Source organism: Seriola lalandi, unplaced genomic scaffold (assembly GCF_002814215.2).
Source record: "Seriola lalandi dorsalis isolate HSWRI2012SDOR001 ecotype SW California unplaced genomic scaffold, Sedor1 jcf7180002054695, whole genome shotgun sequence".
NCBI lineage: Eukaryota > Metazoa > Chordata > Actinopteri > Carangiformes > Carangidae > Seriola > Seriola lalandi.
The window spans coordinates 1,447,044-1,473,212 of NW_019525248.1; the positions used below are offsets into that span (position 1 = coordinate 1,447,044).

A 26,169-nucleotide genomic window follows, 5' to 3' on the forward strand; every position below is an offset into this window, starting at 1 on the left:
TCATTGTGTAATTACACAGAGCTAAATGCCATAATACTTTGTTTTGAAAACACACAATCGGTGGTGTGCGCCACCTAATAAATCAGTGCATTTTTGCCCAGCAGGCACTAAGTACAGTGTTTATATGGGTGTGTTTGTATCTTGTCTGTCTACCCTGTCCTCCCTAGTCTCAGTAGCTGTGATGTCCCTCATTAAGTATGGGTAGAGTGAGTCATGTGTTTCAAAGACATGGACAGGTGGTACAGATGAGTTGTCCATCAGGGCTTTCCACAAGGATATGGAGTAGCCAGCCAGAGGGGTTGGGGAGCCACTTAATTATTGCATTTTTCAACAAGTTTCTCTACCCAATTGTAAATATGTAGTGAGTGTTAAGGAGAATTCGGCTTCTTGTACATTTCAGCACAATGATACTTAAAACCACTGCTTCTCCTGACTGATCAGAACATTCATTCAAGGTTCTGATGTTGCCCTGTCTGGTTCCTCAGCCCGCTCTATAAAACAAAACACATGTTTTTCGGATTCTTGTAGAAAATTGCTGCATTAGTAAAATAACTGACAATGTCACACATTTCCATTTAACATGGCATCAGTTCGAAATTGAAATATTCTTCACAAGAATACTTTTTTTAAACTTTAATTCCAGGACATTTCAAAGTGTAAAATTACAAGTGTGAGGCCGAGGCATCGCCCACATTTTCCTCATATGACATAGGCCTGTTACTTTGACAACATTGCCTGTTTGAGTGTGTGTTTGCAATGCATCTAAGCAATGGCTTTGCTGTAAAAAGTGTGTATGTGACTGAATATAATTCATTCGTTCATGAAGACTATAAAGGTCTGTGTGACATATATGGAAAATGCAGTGCTTTCAGTGGATATTTTTAATGCTTACTGCACAATAGTGAGTGTTTAGTGTCTGTCACTGGTGGTTTCTGAAGTAGTCCATCTGATGAGGACGTCCCCTGTCTCTGCAATCAATGCAATCTGTGCAATTCTCAGTGTGTTTTTTTTCCCATCAATTATTTTGCTAATATTTATAAACACTGATGACGAATTTCTGTTCTGTACTCAGTGGGACATAACCTCTTAGCTGAGCACATTCATAGAACATGTGGGGGTGGGACTGATCCAGACAGATAGGAAAGATTCTCTATCATTAAGCTTGCATTGTTTTGAAGTGCAGGCTTGTGGTTGTAAAATGTAGAGGCATGACGAATCGCAACTTGTTAATCAAAACAAGAATCTTAGGATGCAGCTGTGTTAACAAATTACACCTTCTTCTTCATACACACTCCTTAGGCATCAAGATTGAATATAACTTTACCAAACCCAAAGTCTCCACAGTATAAATTCACTCTGATACAGTATGAAGTTAAATCAATCTAAGGGATGAATACTGTGAATCAGTGACTCTAAGTCCAGGACATGCCGAGACTACATTAGATCAATTGAATGCCCTTGGTGGGATGACTGTAAATGAGTTCTTGATTAGATAGTAGAACTAAAAGTAACATGACTGAGAAACACAAATGAAACCTACTACTACGTATGTGTCGTGATGATGTTTTCTTTCAGTTCTTGTTTTGCAGTGTTTTTGATTGCAGTCCTATTTCAGCATGCTCAGATTTGTGTTTTTATATGTCAGTTTGAAATCAGAGACAGTGATTAACAATGTATTTGTCAAATGAAACCCAATATATTACATTACTTAATGCACTAGCAGACTAGAGTGCCCATATGACAGATACAGTATTGACCATCACTAAGAATGAAGAAAATAAATACCTGTCTGCATGCAGTTTTCTAAGCAGCCAAAGTAAAACTAGCAGCAGGGGAGGAAGCAGAAATGGTGAGTGCCCTTGGTAACTGAAAGCAATAGCTTCAATGTCTGAGGTAAAGTGTGGGGAACCAGAAAAAAAAGCCTTTTATGTCAAGTTGTGCCCGTGTGCGCGCGCCTGTGTTGAGTGTGTCAAATCATTCAGACCCCCGGGTGGCATGGCTGGGTCAGGGAGCTGGCATACAATGAAGGGGATGTCCCACAGTTGCTGCCAGTTTCCGATTCCAGTCTAAATCAGGAATGAAGAGAGAAGTTGACATTGCTTGCAAACAAGTCATCGTTGTTGCAGATGTGGCTGTGTATCTGTGTTTGTGTGGGTTCTGGTTTGGTAACATGGATGATTCTAAATTTTTGGTTTGATATCTTTTGAACATACACTAATAGTATGTGAAATACCTTAATGTAGACAATGTTTGTTCTGTCAGTGACTGTGGTTGAGCCTATAGCCCTGTGGGCAGAATGTGGACTTTCTGTTGAGTGCGTCAGCCTTCACTGACCCACTTCCTCTTGGATGTTCCTCTTCACACAACCTGAGTGAGAGAATGTTTTTAAAATAGTAATAAAATATGCAACGCTGTGGGTTTATGAGGTTCTAAAATACTTTGCCAGAATGGATTAAGTTGGCTCTCGCAATCAGTGAACTTGGGTCTGAGGAGGTCAAACAGAAAGCATATCCTTAATACAGAACAAATAGTGATTCTTTGACCTTCATATATTTTCTATTCCAGTTGAAATTAATGAATTGAAGAACTTTGCTGTTAAATCCTGAAGGTATCTGAAGTTAGATTGAGCAAGCAGATTCACATACACATTTTGAGCAACACCACAAATCTTTCATTGTTCACTCTGTTATTGCAAACAGATTCTTATGCTCCATGGTTGTTTGAGAAGTTCTCCAGCAGCATCATTTGTTTTTGGAGCTAGAGCAAAAGATGTGAATAGGATATTTGCAATTGCTTCATAATGCAAAATGTTTTTCCTTATAGACTTTCTGTGGCAGTGAAGAATGCGTCATTGTTTTCATTCATATCACACACAATCTGACTTTTTCTTCATTAAAATAGAAGTGAGGCAAATTGAATGCACTGAATGGATTGTTTTATTGTACTAGATGTGTTTTAAAGGGCCCACCATACTATTTCTGGATCGCTTTGTGTAGTAGACTTTTTTTTTAGTGTAGACTTTGTGCAGAGCAAAAAATAACATTTCAGGGTTGTTGTTCAGTACGTCTGCTGCAGTGTGTTTGCATTCAGAGGGAAGCTAGAGGACAAAACACCAGTCGATCAATAAACTGCTGGAAGATGATAGGTAGTTGACACAACTTTTGCATTCTTTTTTTTTTTTAACAGTAAGACTGCTGCATAATGTCATATGTGCAGCCTGTCCAGATAATCGTTGATAAAACTGCTGCCACTGATAAATACAGTTGTAAAAATAAAGACAAAGACTTATTATCTGATCCCAAGTGATCCTTGTCTTTGTCCCTCCTCCTCCCAACTTTATATCCTGCCCTGACATGCTGTTTCATGTTGAGAATTGACCAACCAAAAAAGAAAACTACAATGTCGAAGCAATTTTATATGGTCTTTTAAAAACATATATATGACACAGCAATATACTCAGCTCAAAAGTGATATATCAGTGTTTTAATGAAAGAAAATTACCATATGAATTCTAAATCCCAAAATGGGTAAATAGAAAGCATATGAGAATATTGATACATACATGTTCAGTACGTTTGTTGTTTTGTTTGTGTGCCTGATACTTAAAAGAAAGAAAGAAAGTTATTTTAGTGTGTGGTTGGTTATCTATTGCCGACATAGTTTAACAACCTTTGCCTAATTATAAGTGACTGTGCGAGGGCGAGCCTTGTTCTTTGTGACAGACACATCTGTCATCCGAGCCTATTTTTAAGAAGCTGTGAAACAATTCAAACACAGAGTTTGGTTTGCCACAGTGCATTTGAACTGCAAGATGTGATGTATTATGTGGCATCTGTCTGTCAGTCTTGTCCAATGCTGTGTGTTTGCACAAAGTGTCAAGAGGATGACAAGTAGCCAGCTGTACAGACAAGATCAGCTTTGTACAGCACTCTAACACGGGGAGAGTGGTACCACTCCCCGCTGCTTGAGGCCATTTACTCACAAGAACGCTGTTGCTTATGCTTCTCTGTCTCTCTGTATCTGTCTCTGTCTTGTACTCAGGCAGTGAAGTGATTGGTTCTCTTGTGGCTGTTTGTCTGCGTGTAGGATCAGTCTCCTATCTGAAGTGCTTTATAGTCCCTGTTTGCCTCGTGCTCTCTTGCCAAACAGCTGCCGTTCACTGAGAACTCTGAATTCATCTCAGTAGATCACAGGGTTTTTAGCTGTCGCAGTGTCTCTGTTCTGGTGCTGCTTGATGTTAGAGATACTGACAAGCTGGGTATTTATAGCACTTTGTGGTTCTTTAGTCTATTGGTTTCACCCAAGGTGAACCTGTTCCCTGCTGTCGGTCTGCTCGCACTGTGCTGAAACGTTGGGTTTAGAAAGCAAGCTTTAAATGGAATGCTAAAAAATGCAGTAAACCGCTGTAGCCAGAAGGTCACTTGAAGGATCAGACTGCTTTGAGGGTGTTTGTGTTGAGTGGCTGTGTGGAGTAGTGAGCTTTTGTCCTATGTGAGTTTCTCCTGGGTGTGTGTATTGTATATGTGCGCTGTGCTAGGCCTGGCCTGTTTAGGTGAGGAAAGTTGTTATAAAAAGTGTATAGAAGCAGATGTACTGAGTCCATGCTGCTGTGGACTCTGAAGTTTGTCCAGAAAAGAGGGAGCGGCTCTCAATGAGGGAGACAAGGGACAGGAAATCGTGCCAGTGGCCTCGGCGTCAGGGGGGAAGGAACAGGAGGGGTACCCAGGATGGTGTGTACATGTGTGTGTTGTGTGATTTCCCACTTTCAGCCATACTTCACATGTGCTCGCTCTGCCCCCCAGTCAAACATTTTAAATGTGTGTCACTGTCAGTAGCCTCACTCATACCTCATGTCGCATCAGTGGAAGCTATCAGCACTTTAGATTTCTAGTACAGCCAAAAATCAATATCACAACTACAGCTACAATTAATGATTATTTTCATTATTGATTATTGAATGATTGAATCATACATGTTTTGTCCAATTTCAATCCAGAGCCTAAGGATATGCAGTTTAACGCATAACATAAAGAAAAGCAACAAATCATCACTACTGAGAAGCTGCAACTAGCGAATGTTTTGCTAATTTATTCAAAAAAATACTAACTGTTCATCTGTTATCGTGGATTATTTTTCTGTCGATTGATTAATTAACTAATTGTTTCAGCTCTTATCACAGTTATTTAATCTTTTTGCATCAATAACAGAAAATTGACAATGAAAAAAAAACAACTTTAAAAACTTGAGGATATTAATCCTGTAACCCATATACTTTGATAATATGACAGAGGTGTCTCGCTACGAGGAATGCTATGGTGAAACAACAAAAACATGTTTGAAAGAGAACTCCATATTGGGCTATATAATGCACTTATCTGCTCCAGTTTTCATACGGTCTACATTTTATTATGATCCCAATGACAAGGTATAGATTTATTGCCGATAACTATTGTGATACCAGTACACCTCTGAACTTTACCTCCTTCACTTTTTCTGGTACCCATTTGTCACTATGCCAAACAACACGCGCAGCTTTCTTGTTTTTTATTTTAATGGGGCAAAGCTTCCTGTTCATGTGCTATAGAATATGTTCTGCTTGTTGTCAATGCTGTTGAAAACCAGGCATCCCCTCTGCAACCATTTGTTTGTGGTTGAATAGTTTAGAGGGACTCATTTGTGTGCTCATTTGTTTCTGTCTGGGGATGTAGATGCTTGTGTGCACGCTTGTGCATTGTGTGTATGTGTGTGTCTGTTGTGCATTTGACAATTGAGTGACCTAGACCTCAGGGCTCCATCTATAGCTTTCAATACAACCTAACTGAACTGCTGTGCCAAGTGCTCCCATTAACTAGTTCCATTAGCTCGCCCAGTGTCCAGTATGAGACCTCGACCCATATTGAAGCCATCCAACTACAATTACAACTACTGGCAGAGAATGAGGATTATTTGAATATTCATAATAACTTAAAGGTCAGTCACAGCCCACAGCCAGTGCAGTGTGGTATAAGCAGTACTGTTTGTGCTCATTTTAATAGTAGAGCTGCCACATGCAGGATCACTAATAAATTGCTGTTAATTTAGTTGCAATTACACACAGACATACTAATATAAAAGGGAGGATATGAAAGAGTGGCCATGTAAAGCAGTGGAGCGAAGAATGAATGAATGAGCAAAAATAATAAAAGTAGCTTGGGGGTGGGAGTCAATATGACATTTGAACCACCAGGAGTCCCAACATTTTTTGTTTTTTTTCTGAAACCTGCAGTGATGTGCAAATGTGGACAAACAATGTGGTGTTCAGCCACATGTGGGCTACCTACCAGCAGTGACACCAGTGCCACCAGTGCCACAGCATTGGTAGAACACACAAGAGTGGCAAAAAAGAAATACAGATGGGAGAAAAGATGGTGTTAACTAACAGAGGAGGTATTGAGGCTACAGACTCGTAAATGTTTATGCCACCACACAATACACAGGCCTAATGGTCCCACCCTCTTCCAAAACACCACCTTCCAGGCCACTGGCATATATTTGACAAAATATAGAGCCCTGCCTCATACAATAGTGGACTGAAAATAAGATAAGAGATAAGATAACACTCTATTGATCCCCGTGGAGGAAATTGGAGGGCATGTACTGATCTAATGGACGATGTTTAAAGTCTTTATAAGACAATTTAATTTTATGTAATGTCTATTTATTATGAAAATTTGATGACTTTTATTATTTATCTCCTTTTTTATTCTACTATAAGGAGTGGAGTGCTGCTAAACTAAGTTTGATTGTGTCCTTATATGATTTGACAATGAAGTACCTACCTACCTTCCCATCCATCCATCCATCCATCCATCCATCCATCCATCCATCTATCTATCTATCTATCTATCTATCTATCTGATCGGATCTGGTGGCTTTTATTCCAGAGAAATCTCAAATTTCAACAAGAAATTTCTCATAAGGAAGTTGTGAAATGACCCACTTCTAATTAAAACTGAGGTAATAATACTCTTTGCTAAAATGATAAAGCTTCTCTTTGTGAGCTTTAGATAGTAACCACAGTGGATAAGGTCAGCTTCAGTGGTATGTTGTGGTTGTTGTGTGTTGTTGAAGAAAGCCCCTGCCAGTGTTTGTTTATTTCTGTAATCACGCATCAGTAGTTAACCTGTCCACTATTTTACAGCACTGAAACACACCCCCTTACCGTACAAATAACATGTATATATCAACACAGCGTAGCTTGTGGTTAATTAATTAAATGTAGGCATAGGTGCTCTCTGATGAGAGAGTGTAAGGCATGTGCTATATAATATAGACAATATTTAAACAAAAAAAGGTAAAAAATATCAGACAACTTCACTTTCAGAGTTTCCCACCGACCCACTACCCTAAATATCTGCACATCATCCACCACATCTCATCTGCAAGATGTGTAATTACGGAACTGTGCATAGTCTGTTTTAACCTCAGTATCTTTGAGGTCAAGTTTAGTAGTGTATTCAAGGCTGTGTTATGACTATAAAACATGATGTTTGTTTCTCTTCACTGTCTCAGACTCTATTTTTCTGTCATGGTGCTACAGCAGTCTAACCTTGTGACTTTGTGCGTGCAAAATACTGTTGTATAACACTGCTTCAGGCTACTGTTTTATTGCAGTAAATGACAGAAGATTCATATTACAGATTATACATTGTCAGGTCAATGTATGTTTCTCAAAGTGCCATGAAAAAAACATATGACCTCAGATCTTGGTGACCCACCTATTGTATACATTGCAATTGCCATCTAGTATAGAAACTAAATGGATCAAGCATTCATCACAGCAGAAATGCAGGGCAGTGTAGTTGGTTTCATAGATAGCTGCATGAGTAAAATGTTTGTTTTGATGTAAATGAATGATGGATTTGTCCTATTAAACTCCGCTGTGGATGCAATAGAAATATTTGGATGTGTTGTCATGTTGTCTGACTTCAGCCATTTATCCTGTGTAATAAGAAGACAAAATCATACAAATAAACAAACTCAAGAATGCAAGGTGTGTCGCCGAGAGATTAGGGTGGATTTATTTTTATGTGCCTCTACATGCTGTGTGTCGCTCATTATGGCTTAATGCAACATATTTTCATTCCCACTGATAAATCTAGTTATAGTTCCCTTTTTAGATGTGTCACACAGTGTTGAGAGCGAGTATTTTAATTCAATGGTTTGTTAAATTCCAAATCGGATCACATTTGCATTTTGAAGGTTACTTTCCCATTCGCTGAGCTTTCTATGCTAAATTAAGCCCTCAAAAGTGGCAAAACCAAGAGAAAGTGGGTGAGGGTACTTTTGTTATTTTTTATCTCAGAGTGCGATCTCATGACTCATAGAGGTAATGATGTCTGTTTCACGCAGTAGGAGTTTCCCCTAAAAGACTTATTCTCAATCATTAGTCTACTGTGACATGTCTGTGGTTAGATTTGAGAGCAGATGGCACTGACACTCTCAGGAAAATAGACTTTTTTTTTCTTTTTTTCTTTTATACATCTTTCTGACTCTCATCTACTTTCTCATATTCATGTCACACAAAGACTCAAAACAGATGAACAAATACAACCTCTCCAGGCAGTTATGGATCTGGTTTGCTGCTCTGGATCTGCATTACTGATGTGTGTGATGTGTTGTGTAGCTACGCTCTGTTAGCCATGGTTGACCAAGCTGTCTGTTCCCATGCAACCCAGCACGCAGAACACCTCCATCATCGCATTGATATTTGCTCCTGATCATTGACCCATGGTTGGTGGGGCTGGTTGGCTAGTCATTGACACAGTAAAGGCCATGTTTGTGTAAGCTGTTAATAGCTTAAAATATTGAAGATTTGCATTCTCTTTCAGAAAAGAATTTAAATTACTCAAATGGTTTAAATATCTGATTTTAATAATATAAATAATGAAATAAAACATGCATCAAAATTTGGGTTTTGAGTCTCCAATCTTGAAAAGTACTTGCATTTTATAAATGAGCTCAGAGTAAGTGTAGGACCACTTTATTAAAGTGGCTCATCATTCTTTCGTTAAGTATGTAATAGTTGATTGTAATCCCTGATATAATTGCACTCATGCCAAGTAAAAATCATTCATCCGTTGTATTTATTTTAGGCATTGAGAAGTCATTCGGAAGTGAGTGGCTGAAGAAATCCAGTATTTGGATGTGTTAGCTCGCATTGATAATTTGATTGTCCACATTGAAACCATCTTCTGTGTCTCATTTACTCATTTGGTAAGTGAAATACAATAGATTGTAAGTGGGTTGAGCACTTAGCATCCACTGTGTCTCATTTACTCACTGTGTAAGTGGACTGGATGCTGACAGTGTCCCTGTGGCTCGTTGTTGAACGGCATACTTAAAGAGCACAGCTGGAAAACTGTAAAACCCACCGCTGGATTTTTTCCTCCATTACTTTTCAAATCAACCATTAACCCGGACTCACGTTCTATACCAGGACTTCCTCCCCTTGCCGCCATCCTTGTTCTGTAGCTTGGCCTGCAAAACACACAAAAACACACACACACACACACACACACACACACACACACACACACACACACATACACACACACATACACACACACATACAGCCTGTTGTATCCTATAGTGCTGCTTGTTGATAACTGAGGGCATAAAGAGGATTCCTATTGAAAATTGAACATAGCCAGCAGGAAGCCAACCACTACAATGGAGAGAATAAATAATTCACTAAGCACTTAACTATTTCCTGTTGAATTTTTCTCTTTCCTCTCCATTTTTTCTCTCCGCTGTTCATCTCACATGCCTCAGGCTTGCATTCCTCTCTTTTGCACCACAGCAGGTCTTGCCTGTGGAGATATGATACTTGGCGCTGCTTCTCTGCGGTTTTTGTTTTACAGTGTAGCTGACAGTAATTCACTCACTATGTTGTCGTTTTTATGGACATATAAGACCTCATAGCAGGCAGAGGCACTTGTAAACAATGCGCTGTCTATTTACATGTATCCGGGAGCGGAGTTTCTGCCATTTTCATAAGTTCTACTTAATTGTGCCAAGAATGAATGTATCTGTTGTTTTTAAAAGTATGGTAAATAGTGTTAAACCAATTCTAGCCAGTGCTTCAAAGTGAGGTGAAATGCATTTGCATTCATTAATAGCAGAAGTTTGTATCAAGAATGGATATAAAAATTCAATTTTGGGTTATTATATTATTATTATATCTAAATATTATCTTCATTAGAGTAGCTATAGATTCTTAATTCTCGTTTATGCTTATCCCCCATTTAGGGCAGAGAGTGCTTAACTGTAATAAAATAAAAACATTCATGCTGAAATATGTTACCTAGAATGCAGTTATGAAATTAAATCTATTGTGCACTATGTGTGTTCACATTGTCACAGTTTTAGTTTTCCTGGCAGTTAGTGGAGAGCGGGAACAGACATCAATTCAACTAATGTTTGCTGTTCTGCCCTGATTTATTGAGCAGATTCTTGCAGACATCATTTTAACTATCTCCTGTACTTGCTCTGTCAGATGAGTCTTTTTTCCCCTCCTTGCCTTCTTCCCTCCTCAACAGCTGGTCCAGTAACCTTTGTGACCCCTGTTGCAGTCTTTTAGCAGGCTCAACAGGTCCATATACGTGGGGTTTGCGCACACTTTCACTGAGTTCAGCAGGAGGTGACAGCTGTGTGTGTAACTTTAAGCAAATCCTCTCCTGTATCCCTATACCCCATCTTTATCCTATTCTGAAGAGGAGGGGAGGTGAGGGTTGCAAGCATGACCAGCTGTCCTATATAGATCACACCTGTACTGAACAAGAGCCAGATCAATCTGCCAGGCTGTCAGTTCTTCAGTCAGATCTGGACAAGCTCATATGTCACCAGTCATCAGTTGTGTTGTAGGGATCATTACCAGCAACTGGGATCCTGGGACTTAAGTATTCTGCTGTATGTTGTATGTATGTTTCATTTCATATCTAAAAAGTTGGACCAACCAGTTGCACATAAATAGAAGGTGTTGATAGTAACTGGACTTGTGAAGTCTGTCCTGGTGATAAACAATTGAACACAATTTATATCAACAGAGAAATCAACCTCTTCCTGCTCACAGACCCGGTCCAATGAATAGAAAAAACACAAACGGTTTACACTAATGAGGTTTAGTTTATTAGAGAGCAGTGTTTCAATGAGCATCTCTGTCTGACACCTTCAGCTTCATTTATTCATTATTCCATTATGTGAACATAATCATGTTTGCACTTTTGCTTTGCCGTGCATTTTGTGCTTGATTTTTGAAATAAGGATTTTGACAGTGGTAGAAACAAATGTGACCGCCCACCTAAATGATAGTTAAGCAGGGAAATCCCTGACATTAACACAAGTTAAGAAGATTTTCTTTAGACATGTTAAAACACACACAGCCTGGAAGGATTGTACTTGGGCCGGTGGGTCTGCTCAGATGGGTCTGTGTTGAAACCATGGACCCGTCAGGTTTCCAGGGAGGATACTAGATGCGGAGGACTCGTATCTATGTATAACATTTAAGCAACAAAATTAAATGTGGAGCCTTGTTCACAGTTAATATGGCAAATGAGAAAATATGTGAACCTTGTGAAATATACCCCAAAAAAACTATTTAAGGTGTATTGCGTACACTTAACGGCATGTTCTTGCCAGAGGCACCCATAAATCCAGACCGTGTGTGTGTGTATTGTGTGTATTTGTGTTTGCTTATTGTGTAGTGAAGCTTTGAGACAATTCAGCAACTGGAAGGCTCCTGGGGACTTTACTATACCGCAGACTTGTGTGAGAACTCTCCCAGGCTTTGTTCAGGAGTCGTTCAGACTTGAATGTTTGTTTTAAATATCCCCAGGGCCTTTCAGAGCATTTCAAAGTGTTTAAGCAATTTAAATGCCTCCAAACGATGTTTACATCCTGAATCCTTCACTATTTATTCTTAACAATCAGATTTTAGTGATTTCCTGATTTTCTTTTGTTCTCCATAACATCATAAAAAAAAAAAAAAACAGGCCACTTGATTTACTTTTGCTACCCAGACCAAATCAGAAAGAATAACAAACACAAACTGTTTACCATAATAATAAAACATTATATGATATTCACAGGGACTTTTTAATTGCTGAAATGTAAACTCATCACACTGTACTCTACAAGTGGCTGCGAGGTTACAGAGTCACAGTGAGGCTCAGGGGAACTGTGTGTGTTCAGTTCTCTGTGGGACTGTAGCAGTTTATAACAGAGGAGACAAACCTAACCCTTTATGGAAGTGTAACCACACTTTACTGTTTATCAGGCTGGCTTTGCTGCTGTATTTTACTGTATCTTAAAAGTAGCAGGGAATGAATTTGGGAGCCACTAGCAGGACTCCACAAGGACTTATTAATGATGTGGTCCATTCTGGGAGTTAAACTTGGGCATGAAAATGTTGTGCAGGGGTTTTAGAGTACATAGAGGAGCAGGCACACCAGTATAAAGGCGTGTTGTGGCCTGGGCAGCTGAAAAAAAAATAAACTAAAGAAAATGTTTTCACTGTGAGGTTTCTTTCAGTCTTTTACTCTGTCCATGACTAGTCAGATTCAGTGTGAGAGACATTACAACCGATGACATCACCACTTCATAACAGCAGCAGGCAGGCATCTGGGGAGAGCAGGAGGGATGGTTGGCCCGTCTCTGGTGGAAGGGTGGAGGGTGGACGCTGAGTGGCCTACATGACTATAACAGAGCACTTCACTGTATTCACTGTATTCTCTCTCTCTCTCCCTTTCTCTGTCTCTCTTTCCCTCTTTCCCTCACTGACTTTCTCTTTTTCACCCTCATCATTTCTTTCTGTTAATGATGTCATTTCCATGCTGAGCCAGACTTCCAGCGAACTCAGGAGGAGGGGGGGGGGGTTCTGTTCTCAGAAGTGAAGTGAGAGAGAGAGAGAAGGAGGGAAGTGGTAGAAAAACGAATAGGGAGCAGAGGAGTCAGGGATCCAGCCCAGTGTGCATGATAAACAGCTGACCCAGGGGGGCTGTGATGGTGTCTGAGGGACCAGCTGTATCGATCATGCCGGTGACTCACTGTGCTGATGTCACTGCTTCTCAACTCTGGGCTGGGACGCTGAGTTGCAGCTGTAAACTCGTTCATAGTCCTTATGGGCCTGTTCAAGCGGGGATGAAGTGATATGGACCTGCACATTGCGACGTTAGTCCACATTCTCTGCACTCATGCCGGGAATAAGGGGGCAACAGGGTCAAGGATTATGTTAGACTAAATTCATATGTTGGCTGCTGTGCAATCAAAAGCATATGATTCACTCCACACATTGCCCTAATGTAAAAACTTGCCAGGATAGCAGCCTGGCTTGCGACAAAACTGGCTAACACAGGTATGTATAGCCTCAGGGTACAAAAAAATCCTCACACACTGTCAGCCCCTAGCTATGCTGTTCAGACTCTATTTAGGTGCACTGAAGCAAGCACTGCATCCCCTGTGGCTATGCTACAGAGTATTGATACAGACAGCTGTTTAGATGAGCAGGTTGCCCCCTCTGCAGGGTCTTCACTGTGTCTGGTCCCTCGTCTGACTCAGATAAACTCAAGCTCTTTGTCTTCCTCTTTCCTATTTTCTCCTAAATACTGCCCGGCTAACTAGCTGACGTTTTGTCTCTTTACTCCACTGATGGTGGGAATTGAAGAGGCAGAACACACATGCAATCTGTAACACCCTCATGAAGAGACTGATAATTTTGTCTAGTAATGAAATTCTGTTTATGTCTTGCATGTCTTCCAGCAGTAGAGCTATGGTGTATTTTAGCAAAGTTAATTTATTTATGTAGAAAAAGAAATTTGCCTGTCATGTACATGTGAGTGATTTGACATGTTTAGATGTTGGGAACTAGGTCAAATGCAGGTTAAAAGTGACACAAACAGTCATGAGATATATTTCCAGTAACTCAGTGTTTTATTAAATCAGCCATGCAACGTGAGTAAAATACAGATCAGCAGTTGTTGATTTATCTTTCACAACACTGAGATAAGATTATATTTGAAAATGCAGTATTAAGAACACGATTCTAAAGGGTCATGCATGTCTCATTATTTGTATTGGTAGGAAACTCTACTGGAAGCGTTCACATCAACATTTTTAATGAGACACACAGCCGTCCTTGGCTGCCTCAGCGAACTTTGGCTTTTGCTCGGAGTAAGGGATGATGAGGATTAGGGGTGGAGAGAAAGAACAGTAGGGTGGATATGTGCGCGGCATGTGGATCGATGGTGCAGATGAAAGCCCTGCCCGGCTGGAAGTCTAGTTTGTGGTGTTTTCCTGCTGTTGATTGCTATTCAGCATTCAGTGTTTTTACGCTGATGGCCGTGGAATGCCAGATCCCGCTGTCATCGAGCTGAAGGGAGATTACTGCAGATAGAGGTGTAATTTTGTCCCTGATAAAACCCACGCTTCCTGCCGCCTCCCACCGCTGTTATTAGTATTTATCCCTTGATTCAGTTTGGTGTGGAGATAAAGCGAAGGGGGGAGAGAGGTGAAGGGGGACAGTGAGTGAGCTGTCCATTCTCCAGGGATTAATGGAGTAGGGAACTCTTCTCTCCCTTGATACAATCAGTACTCTCTACAGTGAACAAGTGGAATTCTGCTAAATTACACTGCTATTATGAAGCCCCTCTCAATTATGTACCATAAAGCAATTTTCATTTCAGCACTAAGTAGAGTATTTTATTATAACCATAGTCTTCTGCTATGTCCTTGTCTCTCTTTGTGTGCACTCAAATGTGTGCACACACATCTGTGCACATCCTGGACTGCTGGAGGATCCTGCGCAGCAGATTTATGTTGGAAACAAAAAGAGCAGATGAAATGCGGATGTTACAAATACTTGATAAAATCTCTGGTGTTCCCCTTTCCTTAAATTCAAGCCCTGTTCGTGTATCTCTCTAGTGTTGAGCTCTTCACTTGAGCATAATTTTAGCTGAGTTGCAATGTGTGATATCAACACATGTGCCATCTGTTTTTTTTTTTTAAATCTAATTTCTATTCCCCCCTGAGAATCTTTCCTCCTTGACTGACCACTCAACTTTCTCTGTTTTCCCTTTGTTTACAGACTCGCAACGGTCCCATCTGTCCTCTTTCACCATGAAACTGATGGACAAGTTCCATTCTCCCAAGATCAAGAGGACACCATCCAAGAAGGGCAAGCAACTACAGCCCGAGCCAGCAGCCAAGAGCACCGAGAAACCTGCTAACAAGGTGTGTGTGCAGAAAATATGTGTGTATTGTGGGAAATTCATCTCTTTCCCCCCTGTCCCCTGTGTTTGTTTGCCTATTTCTTAGGCGATTGTTTTCCTGTCTAATGTTTTGTGCTCTCATATTCCATTGTGTCAGTGTGTGTGCGAGTATCCCTGCTGGTTCCCACAGCTTCCCAGTCGCTGTGGTGGCTGGCTGTGCTACAGCAGGTGTCTAAACCTATAAAGACATGAATGGAATTGGGCCGCTTCCTGAATGAACTCCTCCGCTCCCTCTTAAGGCTTTTGGTGTAATGAGTATATTCCCCAGCAGTCATGCTGTGAAAGACTAGAGAGGCTGAAAGAGCCTGTTGCTGTAGAACCAAGATGGCTCCAAGCCACATCACTTGATAGATGTTACTTTAAACTGTGAACAAACCATGGGAGTAATAGAACTATGGCAGAGAGCTCAGACTGCTGCGATACTCCAAAAACTAAATAGTTTGTTCAGTGCAACTATTTCACTGTGTCCTCAGTTTATGCTGTTAAAGAGCTTGTAAAAGTTCCGTCATCATCATGATAATCAGATGTAGTTTTGAACTACAATTCTAAGGTACTATTTTGTGTTATTGCTTTTTCTAGAAGGTGAGTCGGCTGGAGGAACATGAGAAGGAGGTGGTCAGTGCCCTGCGCTACTTCAAGACAATCGTGGACAAAATGGTGGTGGAGAAGAAGGTGCTGGAGATGCTTCCAGGCTCGGCCAGCAAGGTGCTCGAAGCCATCCTGCCCCTGGTTCAGGTGGAGGCCCGGGTACAACACAGGTGAGCACTAACACTATTTAAATTTGAAAGGTTTCATTCCTACCTGTCCCTTTGATTTAAAGCACCAAATATAAACATTTATGCATCTTTGTTGTGCTGTCGTCTTCCTGCTAGATAGATATAATGATTCACAATGGACCATTTGTCGATTCATTCTTATCATTCTGGCCTCTCTATGTAACTTAAAACATAGCTGGTAGGCACGCAAGACGTGTTAGAACTAGCATGATGTTGACTACCTTGTGAAGATTGATCACACATTGCGACAGGCGGCATCCCTCACCGCAGGGTTTCCTGGAATTGTTGCCTGGAGTCTTCAAAATGCCATTCACATGTTAATCATTGTTGATGTGATCTTATGAGGAATGTTACCTCTAAGTAAAAGAAATTAATTTCACCTCTCAGATATATTAACTGATAGAATGAGTTTCTCTTCACCTCCTCTCTGGGTGAAGTAAACGCCCTCTGTGAAAGCAACATTAGCTGCAGTTTTGCTCTGACTGTCAAGACATGTTAGAACTTCTCTGTCTCTGTCTTTGTGCCTTTCCCCATCCATCAGTGCAGATGAAGGTACGGAGGCCAGAGGTGACAGATTTTGTATCTCACAGCTCTGTGTTTAGAAGCGACTGATGGATTGTTGCTGCAACGTTGAGAGGCACCCATCTCTGGGGACTTGACCCCAGTCTAATGGAGACAAACCCCACTAGATCACTGTAGAAGTGTAGTGTTTTGCTTTAGCCTTAGACTACATGCAGCAAGTTAAACACCACTGCCACAAGCTAGTTATTTCACAACCTCTCCTAAAGAGCAGCCCAGATGTTTGTTTTTTTTGGTAAATAAGTTACTGTTGAAATAAGAATTTTACTCATGTGTGTTAATATTTCTTTCAGTTTGGTTTGCCATCTGTTAACATGCAAAGTGTACTACAGAGTTAGATTGTTTGCAGTTATTTAAATCAATATTGATCAAATAACTAGGTCAACAGTGGGTGTAACTCCTACCCACTCTCTGGCACACAGTGTTAAGTCGATTAAAGTGCTTATTTATCAAAATCTACAAACAGACTGGGCACTCAAAGCTGTAGACTTTGTTATAATTCCACCATTCCCACTTATCTGCGGTGTAACCTACAGCCCTTAGCTCGTGTAGTCTTTCTGGGTCAAACCTTTCCACCCTTCCAACTGCGCCACCATCCCTTAAATCCTCCTGCTAACCCCCGCAGCTACAGTCGTCTCCCACTCACTATAGGACTAAGCTGTGTAGAGACAGTGGATGGATATTCCAGCGCTGTGATTCAGCTGCAGCATGTTGGTACAGGCCTGTGCCACACCTTAGTGCTGGGTCTGAACACACCATTCACTACAGGCAGGAACAACACCCTGCCTCCCTGTGTGGTTATACATTCCTCTTTTAGCGCTAGCTAGCTTATTCCAGCCTCCAAACTCCTCCAAACCGGCATACCTGCAGTTCCCCAACAAATGGCCCCAAATATGTAGTTTAATAGATGGTAGATAGATGGATGTGTGTCATGTGTTCTTGTTTCTATGTGATTTCTCTCACCTTCTGTCTAACATATGCTTGTCCCATTGCTCTTTTCACACCTGCCCCTGTTGTGTTGTCTTGAATCATTCCTCTTTCTCCACCTCTGGTTTCTGTACCTTCACTCACCTCCTGTACATTATCTCTCTTTTTTTTTTATCTGATCCATTTGCCACTTTTCTTCCTTCTCCTCTCTGAAATTCGTCTTGCCTGTTCTCCGTTGCTTTGTTCTACTCTTTACCCTCGCCCAACCCTATTCTCACACCCTTTCAACAGCTCGGCACTGTCTTCCTGCCATAACCGTGTGTACCAGAGTCTGGCCAACCTCATCCGTTGGGCAGACCAGGTGATGCTGGATGGCATCGACTTGGAGGACAAGGAAAATGTGGCATCCGTTACAAGTGTCATCAAAGCAGTGCTGGATGGAGTAAAGGTAAGCTATTCACTGATGGAGGAATATTGTGATGTCGTGTCAGCTACATCCTCCCGTGGCGTATTTTATAGAGAAGGCTGAAGCTGGCTGTGTCTTTCGATGAACAGGAATTGGTGAAGCTGACAATAGAGAAACAGGAACAGCCGTCACCCACTACCCCTAACAAACCGGCACCACCTGCTACAACAGCAGAGAGGTGAGTAGAAAAAGCTCCCTGGAATACAAACATTCAGACACTACTCATAGTAGTTCTTTCACTCATTCACACAGCTTTAATGTTTGTAGCAGCGTGTCATCGGAGATGCCCTCGATAGATCGGGAGCCAGAGGTCTCGATTAAGACTGCTCCAGCAGCCGCTCCTGCAGAGGCTGCCACTGAGATACCCGATGAGGACGTAGCCCCTCCCAAACCCCCCCTTCCCGAAGCAAAGATGGCAGAGCTCAGGTGAGGACGACACACTCTCAAACTGCAGCTGTGAAATACTGCAACCTCTCTATATGGAGCGGTTAATGGATCCAACTCTGAAATTCAGGTTTCGGTTATGTCAAATTGAAATTTAATAATAGACTAAAATATTAATTCTGGAGGATGTTTTCTGGTACAAAGTGAGGCTGGTTCTTCATGTGGTTTGTTGACATCATTGGGTCTGAAAGTTTTCATCAGATCTTTGGAAGACTGAGTGTGAAATTTCTTTTCTTCTGTTCAAGGTTTCCTTTTTTTCTGTTTTGTTTCGATTCAATTAAATGCAGAGATGTGGTTAAGCGGTTGTGTGCCCACAGAAATTGTGTGACCTTTTGCACCATTGTCACAAAAGCAGAAGAGCCCGTTCTGCATTTCTTCATAACAGCTGTTTCAGTTTACGCAGAATTTATTTTAAAAATATTTTTTGAAAATGTTTCGCACACATCAAATGAGGAATAAGGAGAGCTTTTAGGATACGAGTATGGGAAGGGCGAATTCCCCGTATTTCTTTCATTTTCACTGATTTAGACCTTTTTGAGTTTGAAAATCAGAAACATTTTAGTGTGTATTCTGATGTCTTTTCCCATGTGACCCAGCTGCCAATCCATCAATGCAAAAAATACCAGACTCCCTTAAATCTTTGACTATTTCCCACTTTAGGCATACTTTTGTTTGTTTGTTGGTCTATCTCTTCCTTTCTTACTCTTTCTGCTGTTTCTCTCAATTTCTTTTATCTTTGGTTTCCCTTTGGATTCTGGGAACAGAGCACAGTTGAGTGCTGACGCTGGCCAAAGGAGACCCTCTCAGAAGGAGAAGTATGTTAGCCTATAGGATCATCTGTCTCCATTATAACATCCCACCCTAGACCCCCCCCCCCTCTCATAAAGCTTCTGGATTGGATGAAAGTGTTTTTGACTTGCATGGTTGCATTCTCCCAACGTTTGTGTCTTCCTCGGTATTCCTTGAAGAACTCATCATCCAATCAGAAGACCGTCCAGTGCATGAGAGTGTGTGACTGACTTGTGCAGTGTCTTTTCACTGGCCTCCATATCATGGCGCCTTATGTCAAGCTCTTTGCCGCATTTTGACCTGGTATTAACTCTGTCAGAAAATTTAGGTTTGACAAGCAGGAAAGCTTCATGTCATAGCTGAGAGTGGCTAACATGAAACACCCTCACTTTCATCTCACTATACTCCAGGAGGGATAACAATGAGTGTGTTCATGTATTCATACATGGATTTGTGTGTGCATACATGTCTGAGAAAGTGTGTTTTGCGTGCTTGCCTGATGTATCTGTTTTGACTTTGCTGCAGGGACAATGACATCCAACATTCCTGTTATTTAATTCTGCTGGGTCTGTTTATCTGTCAATAGTCCTCCACCAGCTCTTCCTCCTAAGAAGCGCCAGTCTGCCCCTTCGCCTACTCGGGTGGCAGTGGTTGCACCTATGAGCCGTGGCTCCAGCCTGCCCTGCAGTGTCCACAGACAGGTGAGGGTGTAGCTCCATCTCATGATAAGATTTTAGACTTTTTGATCCATTATAGCTGACCTTCATTTTCAGTCTAAGAACATATCAACACAACATACGGGAAGTAAATACATTTTGCAATACATAATTAAAAAATGTGTCTGTCTGCGCAGCAGCAGGACTACGAGCAGGAGTTCCTGCAGAGGCGTTTCTCTGGGGGGAGCCAGTCATACGGGGGCGACTCTCCGCGCCTGTCTCCCTGCAGCAGCATGGGTAAACTCAGCAAGTCTGATGAACAGCTGTCCTCCATGGAGCAGGACAGCGGCCAGTGTTCTCGTAACACCAGCTGTGAGACGCTTGGTAAGAATACACAGTTTGCATTAAACTGTAAACGTATATTACAGACGTTATGTGAGGGAGCGGAGATGAAAGGTTTGATAAGAGATTTGTCAGCTTAAGAGTTAAACAGATTGGGAACCAGATCCAAAATGGAATCAGCTATTGGGACCCAGCCCTTGACAAACCGTTGCTCATGTGCATTTTATATATTGTGAAGTTAAAAGTTACAGCTATGTGTTCATTGTGAGAGTATGATGACAGACATGTAATTTTTACCTCTTCCTCACCTTTCCAGACAACACAGAGAATTACGACCCGGATTATGACTTCCTCCACCAGGACTTGTCAGCTGGGGAAAACCTGCCCCCAATACCGGTGGGAGGGTGCTTGAGCCCCTTACCTGAATCTCATAGCGAGTCCTCTTCCCCAGTCCCTGGACAGCACCCCTCACATCCCCGCTTTAGTGCTCCTCCACCGCAGCAACCACCAGAGTACTGGACCCCGCAGCCCAATCAAGCCAATCCCTTACAGTCCTCTCGCATCAGCGCACCACCTGCCCTGCCACAGAAGAAGCGGCGCAGCACCCAGACGTCGCCCTTCCCTGACGGAGGGTCCAGAGTGCTATATGAACGATATCCTTCCCAGTATGACAACTTGTCAGAAGAGGAGCTACACCCTACACCTCCATTCCCCCTTTTCACACCCATCTCACCCATGCCCCAGACAAATGGGGGAGTGTTCGTTGCCCAGTACATTGCCAGCGAGAATGCAGATGTCCCTGCCAGCCCACCGCCCCTCCCAGAAAAGAAAAGCAGACACAGTAAGTGAGAGGAAAGGAGGGGTAGAGGGGAATGGAGACGTAATGAGAAGGCAGGGAAGAAAAAAGGCCTTTAAATGAGATGTCTGAATAGAGGGCACAGAAGCAAAGGAAAGGACAAAGAGTCTAATGAAGGAAGGAATAAAGGAAGGGATGAGGTTGATTGAGTAAGGGACAGCAGGACATTGGCCGCACTTCATCATCAGTTCATTGAAGCATAGCTTATGTCAAGGAAGTATTACACTGTGAATAGAAGCAGGAAGTGAATACCAGGATGTGCTACAATGGGTCTGGCTCCAGGGGCACGGAGGGCAACATTTGGTCATTTCCTGACACACCTGCTACATCACTTCCTCTCAAGCTACTGTATTATGTCATTCCATACAGTTAGCCCTTATTGCAAGCTGAAACACTTCACAGAGTGAATATGTGCATGGGTAATTTCAAGTTTACAACTGTCTTGACCTCAGTATAAAGCGACTGTCCATAGATTTTACAGATCAAAGAAAAGTGTTCACTTATATATATAACAGTCTATTCTTGACTTGGTTGAGTCCAGAGTCATAATTCTGAGCTGTATAAACAATAAATATTATGTAATCTGCCCCATCTGCCTCCCCCAGTCCTCCAGTACATGCAGTTTGTGGAAGACTACTCTGAGCCGCAGCCCTCCATGTTCTACCAGATGCCACAGAGCGAGAGCATCTATGAGCAGCGTAACAAGCGCTTTCAGGAGGTCTATGGCTTCAACGACTCCTTCAGCAGCACCGACTCAGTCCATGAGCCGCTGCAGCCCCCAGCATTGCCCCCAAAACAAAGGCAACTGGTAAGTAAGCCCTCCATGTGTGTGCTGGTAATGACAGTAATCTTTCTGAAGGACAAAAAAACTAGTTAAGCTGATATTGTACCATTTATCAGAAACAAGGGGTTTAAGTAAATGAGTGTCTTTCACAAGACAGTAGAATAGCGAAGGTTCACTAATTTGGATTGTGTGAGCAAAGCTGTCATTTAAATTGCTGAATTTGTTCAGTTCATCTTGATTAAATTCAAAAAATTTTAGGCTGCGGAGCCTTAATTGATCACTATATCAATTAATGAGATTACACCCAGAATAACATAACAAGGAATGTCATGAGGACACGATATAGACATCCCTCCGCGGTCGAGCCCGGTGCTGGTCCAAACGTCTTCAGGCTGGGAATGAACCAATGGGAAAGAATGCAGATTGTATTCTATGGCTAGAGTACCTTCCCTTGGTAATCCTCATCAATTTTCTTTCGAGCATCTTCCTATCTTGTTATCTCTGTCACCTATTCAGCCCCTCCTCCTTACTCTCTATCTCCATCCTTGCCATTTTTGTAGCCAAAGCAGACATCTGTGCATACACAGAGGTGTTTGGTCGTTAGTGGGAGATAAGACCAGCTTTTATCAGGCCCACATCAGATTCAGTTCACTTATCTTAATCTGGGTCGGCGTCTGGGTTAATTGAGACAACTGTCTGACAGTGAGTCACTGTGGAGAGAGATGAAGGGAGACGATAGGATAAGTCATAGCAGGAGAGGGGACACTGTGATGAGCCATGTGAGTTTGAAATTAAACCTTTAAAGGCCCAAAAAAACTAATTTTCTTAATCAGCTTCTTACAATGAGAAATGGGTTCCTAAATGAACACTATTCTAAGTTTGAACAATTTTGGTTAAATGTGGGAAACACCACCTCTGTTGGTGAAATGAGAACTCATACAAAAGTAATATTGTCATATATGAGGCATAGTGTTCCCACAAAGAACCAGATGTGCCTGTTTTTCCTTGCTAACATCTGGCATCTGTATATGTTGGGTAACAAATTGATCTGTGGTTGGCCTAAACCTTCTGTTGTGATGAAGAAACAGTACATTTATGGACAGTAAAACACATGGTGCAGCTACTGTAGATGTACAGTATCATAGCTCAGGAAAGAAAACAGACTTTGCGGCTGAGTGGCAGTCTACACAGGCCACCTCAGAGAGTTTTTCTTCGTTTTCTTTGTCCATTGTCCTGTTTCTGCCACCATTGTGTATTTGGAGCCCTGTGCCCAGCTCTTATTTTTATCATTCTTTTGTCTGAGCTTACAGTCGAACTACGCTCATCTCTGCTCCTGCTGCAATGCCTAATCTGGCCTCATGTTTTGGACTTGATGAGCTCGTGGCCCAGTGGAATAAGCCTGTTTGCCTCCTCCATAAACCCATGTTCCAGGCTTACACGCTTTGGCGACTTTACACAGCTTTTGGAAAAAAAAAAAAAAAAGAAGTAATTTCAGCTACTGTGAAAACACCAGTATAGCATATTGGCTCTGTTTAGAGCATGTTGTTGTAGATGGCCTGGTTTCTGTAAAGCCCTTAAAGCTCGGGACTTTAAAGAAGGTTTATTGGACTGTCACAGTAGACGTGAATGTGTGTGACCGGTACACGTCACATAACCCTGTTGTAATTAGGGCTTTCTAGGAATAGCTCTAACTTAAACACAACGCTAGACTCATATTCTGTAACACCTCAACAGCGTTAGTCATTCACTCCTCTGCTGTATTTATATCTACAGCCAATGAGCTGATGCTTTTCAGCTGAACTCCCAGAATCCTCCTCAGCTTTCACCACTTTGACCTCACTACTCTGCTGCTGGACTTTGATTAAATCTGCTCTAATTCAGTCTTGCTTACTAGTATAATCAACTGTCCCCTTTTTTCTTATTTTTTCTCCCTTAACACCCTGTTTCCCTCTTTGCCTTTCTTTAACCTCCATTTCTTTCTTTCTTTCTTCCTTTCTTTCTTTCTCTTTCTCTCTCAGGCCTCCCACTCTTCCTCCCCCTCTTCCTCCTCCTCCTCTTCTCTCTCCTGCCACCTCCAGCCGTCTGTAGCGGCCATGGAGGAGGCGGGCTCTGGGCTGGGCCTCAGCATGTCCGTCTCTAACTCCTACCTGATTGGCCAAGCATCCTTGACCACACCCACGGTGAGTTCCCCCCCACCGCCCCCTAAAAACCCCATCCCTCCCATCCTCCACTCTAGCGTGGGTGCTGTGTGGTCCTGGACTGGTCCAGGGGTGGCTTGACCTGTGTGTTCTCCATATGTGATTCAGTCTGTTCATCTACCCCTGCTGCCCTTTGGGGTTTCTGACTGGGCCATCCCTCGAGGGTCAGTGGTTTGGTTGCTGTGTGGTCCTTAATTTTGTTCATCCACCCATCCATCCATGTGTGCATTTGTTGCTTTGTTGTGGGGTTTTTAGTTTTTAGTTGTTTTTTTTTTAAAAGCTGTGGCGTGATTAATGTGTGCTTTGTGTGTTCACGAGTGTGTGCAGTTATTTGTTGTGGTTCTGTGTAGCCTCTGGCTTGCCAAGTTTGTGTGTTTGTGTGTTGCACTGAGGCATTCCTCCACATGACAGGTAATTATTTGACCCTTTCTAGCTTTTCAGTTTGCCTCACAGACACAGTCAGTCAAGTATCACAAGAGACTGTCACGCCTTAGTTCGGGGCTTACAGATAGCCCTTTGTTGTTCTAACTGAAACGTCTCAAACATCAACGGGTTCTTGTTAATGAATTAGCTTGTGGTCAATCAGTGCTATATTGCAGTTAGTTAGGGCCTGACCCTGACCCCAAAGCAGACCTGGCTATATGTTACAGTGGTTTGGTCAGTATTTCTGGGAGGGGAGAGGGGTCAACCCATGCTGACCCCATGGTGTGCGAGTCATGCGAAGACACGGTGTGGATCTCCCTCAGGGAATCTCCAGAGGAATGCGGCACCAGATGGACCTGATGGAAAACACATTCCTCCTGTTTCTGCTCTTCTTCCTTCCTCTCTTCTCTCCTCCTCATCTTCTTGATCTGCTGTCCACACACTCCTTATACTTTCTCGTATCTGCCTAGTCTCCTCTTCACCGCCATGCTGCAACCTCCTTCCCCCCAAAACACACACTTCCACACCTCCCATTTGTCTGTTTCTGTGGAATGTTTGCATTCCTCAACTCCTTGGGGCATGATGTTTTTTGGCGGATGTCATGGGGGAGGTAAGCCATGCCAGGAAAGCTGCTTTGCATATGTTTAGTGGAAACTGAAGAAAATATTCATTAGTTGCAGATTTCCTAATTTGATCAGTATTTTTAAGACTTGTGTTGAGAAACAAGAGTGAGTGGCCTTAATTGCCGGCTGATCCTGCGTGTCTGTGCGTGAACACGTGCATGCCTTTGGATGTGTCTATGTGAGTCAGTGCAAGTGTTTGTGCGTGTGCAGTGTTTATCAGTGATCTGTGTATGCACCGCTTTATGCTGGAATGCTGCAACAGGGCTGGTATGCACAACGTGTTAAAACAGGTTACCGCTACCTCCCTGCTGGCAGGCATCTCCTCAGCTGGCCACACACACCCACACAAACACACAGGCACGCTGTGAAGACATCTCTCATCTAAAGACATTTACATACGCAGAGTTGATGTTAGCTAATCTAAGTGTTTCTCTGTTAAACATCTCTGTCTTCTCATCTTCCATGTTATCTCACTGGAGATGTTTCTTTTGCCACTGGTTCCAGTTTTGCATTCTTAGGTGTATGTGAGTGTGCAGTGCATTTCATGTTCAGGCACATCCCTCCCATAGTCCAGGCTTAATAGAGGTGTTGGAGAACGAGGTGAACACTTTTTTCCCCCCTCTGCCTCCTATTGTTCAGATTCTTTTTCTGTCTGCTCTGTCTTTACCTCTCTAATCCCTTAGTCCTGTCTTTTTATTTTTTTTTATTTTTTTCTTTCCTGCTTTCGTTCTTTCCACCAATCACAGAGCTTGGACCAGGTTGCCTTGACCAATGCCACCATTCTGGATGGCAGCGGGGGCGGGCCCAACGGTTCCCTGGCTGGCTCAATGGGCTCTGTGGCTGTCTGTCTTCCTTCTGAGTCTTCTCTCACTGACTCTCTCCACACCTCAGCGGTGAGCTTACAAAGGATAGATGGTGGAAGCACAAGCAGGATACTTATATGAACCAGCTCTCTAAGACAGATAATGTGATACCCCTTCCTTTGGCACACTGGTGTTACA

At 42.2% G+C, this 26,169-nt stretch overlaps 1 protein-coding gene across 2 annotated transcripts in view; it reads left to right on the top strand.

The window, feature by feature from the left end:
• Nucleotides 1-26,169, top strand: part of rapgef1b (Rap guanine nucleotide exchange factor (GEF) 1b) — a 41,584-nt gene that overhangs the window by 6,172 nt on the left and 9,243 nt on the right. The window contains exons 2-13 of one of the 2 annotated variants that reach the window (XM_023423958.1): nt 15,122-15,267; nt 15,885-16,063; nt 17,879-18,035; nt 18,143-18,231; nt 18,321-18,479; nt 19,262-19,312; nt 19,873-19,987; nt 20,140-20,326; nt 20,601-21,125; nt 21,746-21,948; nt 23,943-24,104; nt 25,915-26,061. In XM_023423958.1, coding sequence (XP_023279726.1) covers nt 15,122-15,267; nt 15,885-16,063; nt 17,879-18,035; nt 18,143-18,231; nt 18,321-18,479; nt 19,262-19,312; nt 19,873-19,987; nt 20,140-20,326; nt 20,601-21,125; nt 21,746-21,948; nt 23,943-24,104; nt 25,915-26,061 — 2,120 coding nt within the window. The remainder of the gene's footprint in view (nt 1-15,121; nt 15,268-15,884; nt 16,064-17,878; nt 18,036-18,142; nt 18,232-18,320; nt 18,480-19,261; nt 19,313-19,872; nt 19,988-20,139; nt 20,327-20,600; nt 21,126-21,745; nt 21,949-23,942; nt 24,105-25,914; nt 26,062-26,169) is intronic. The other variant, XM_087178699.1, reaches the window with a different exon arrangement.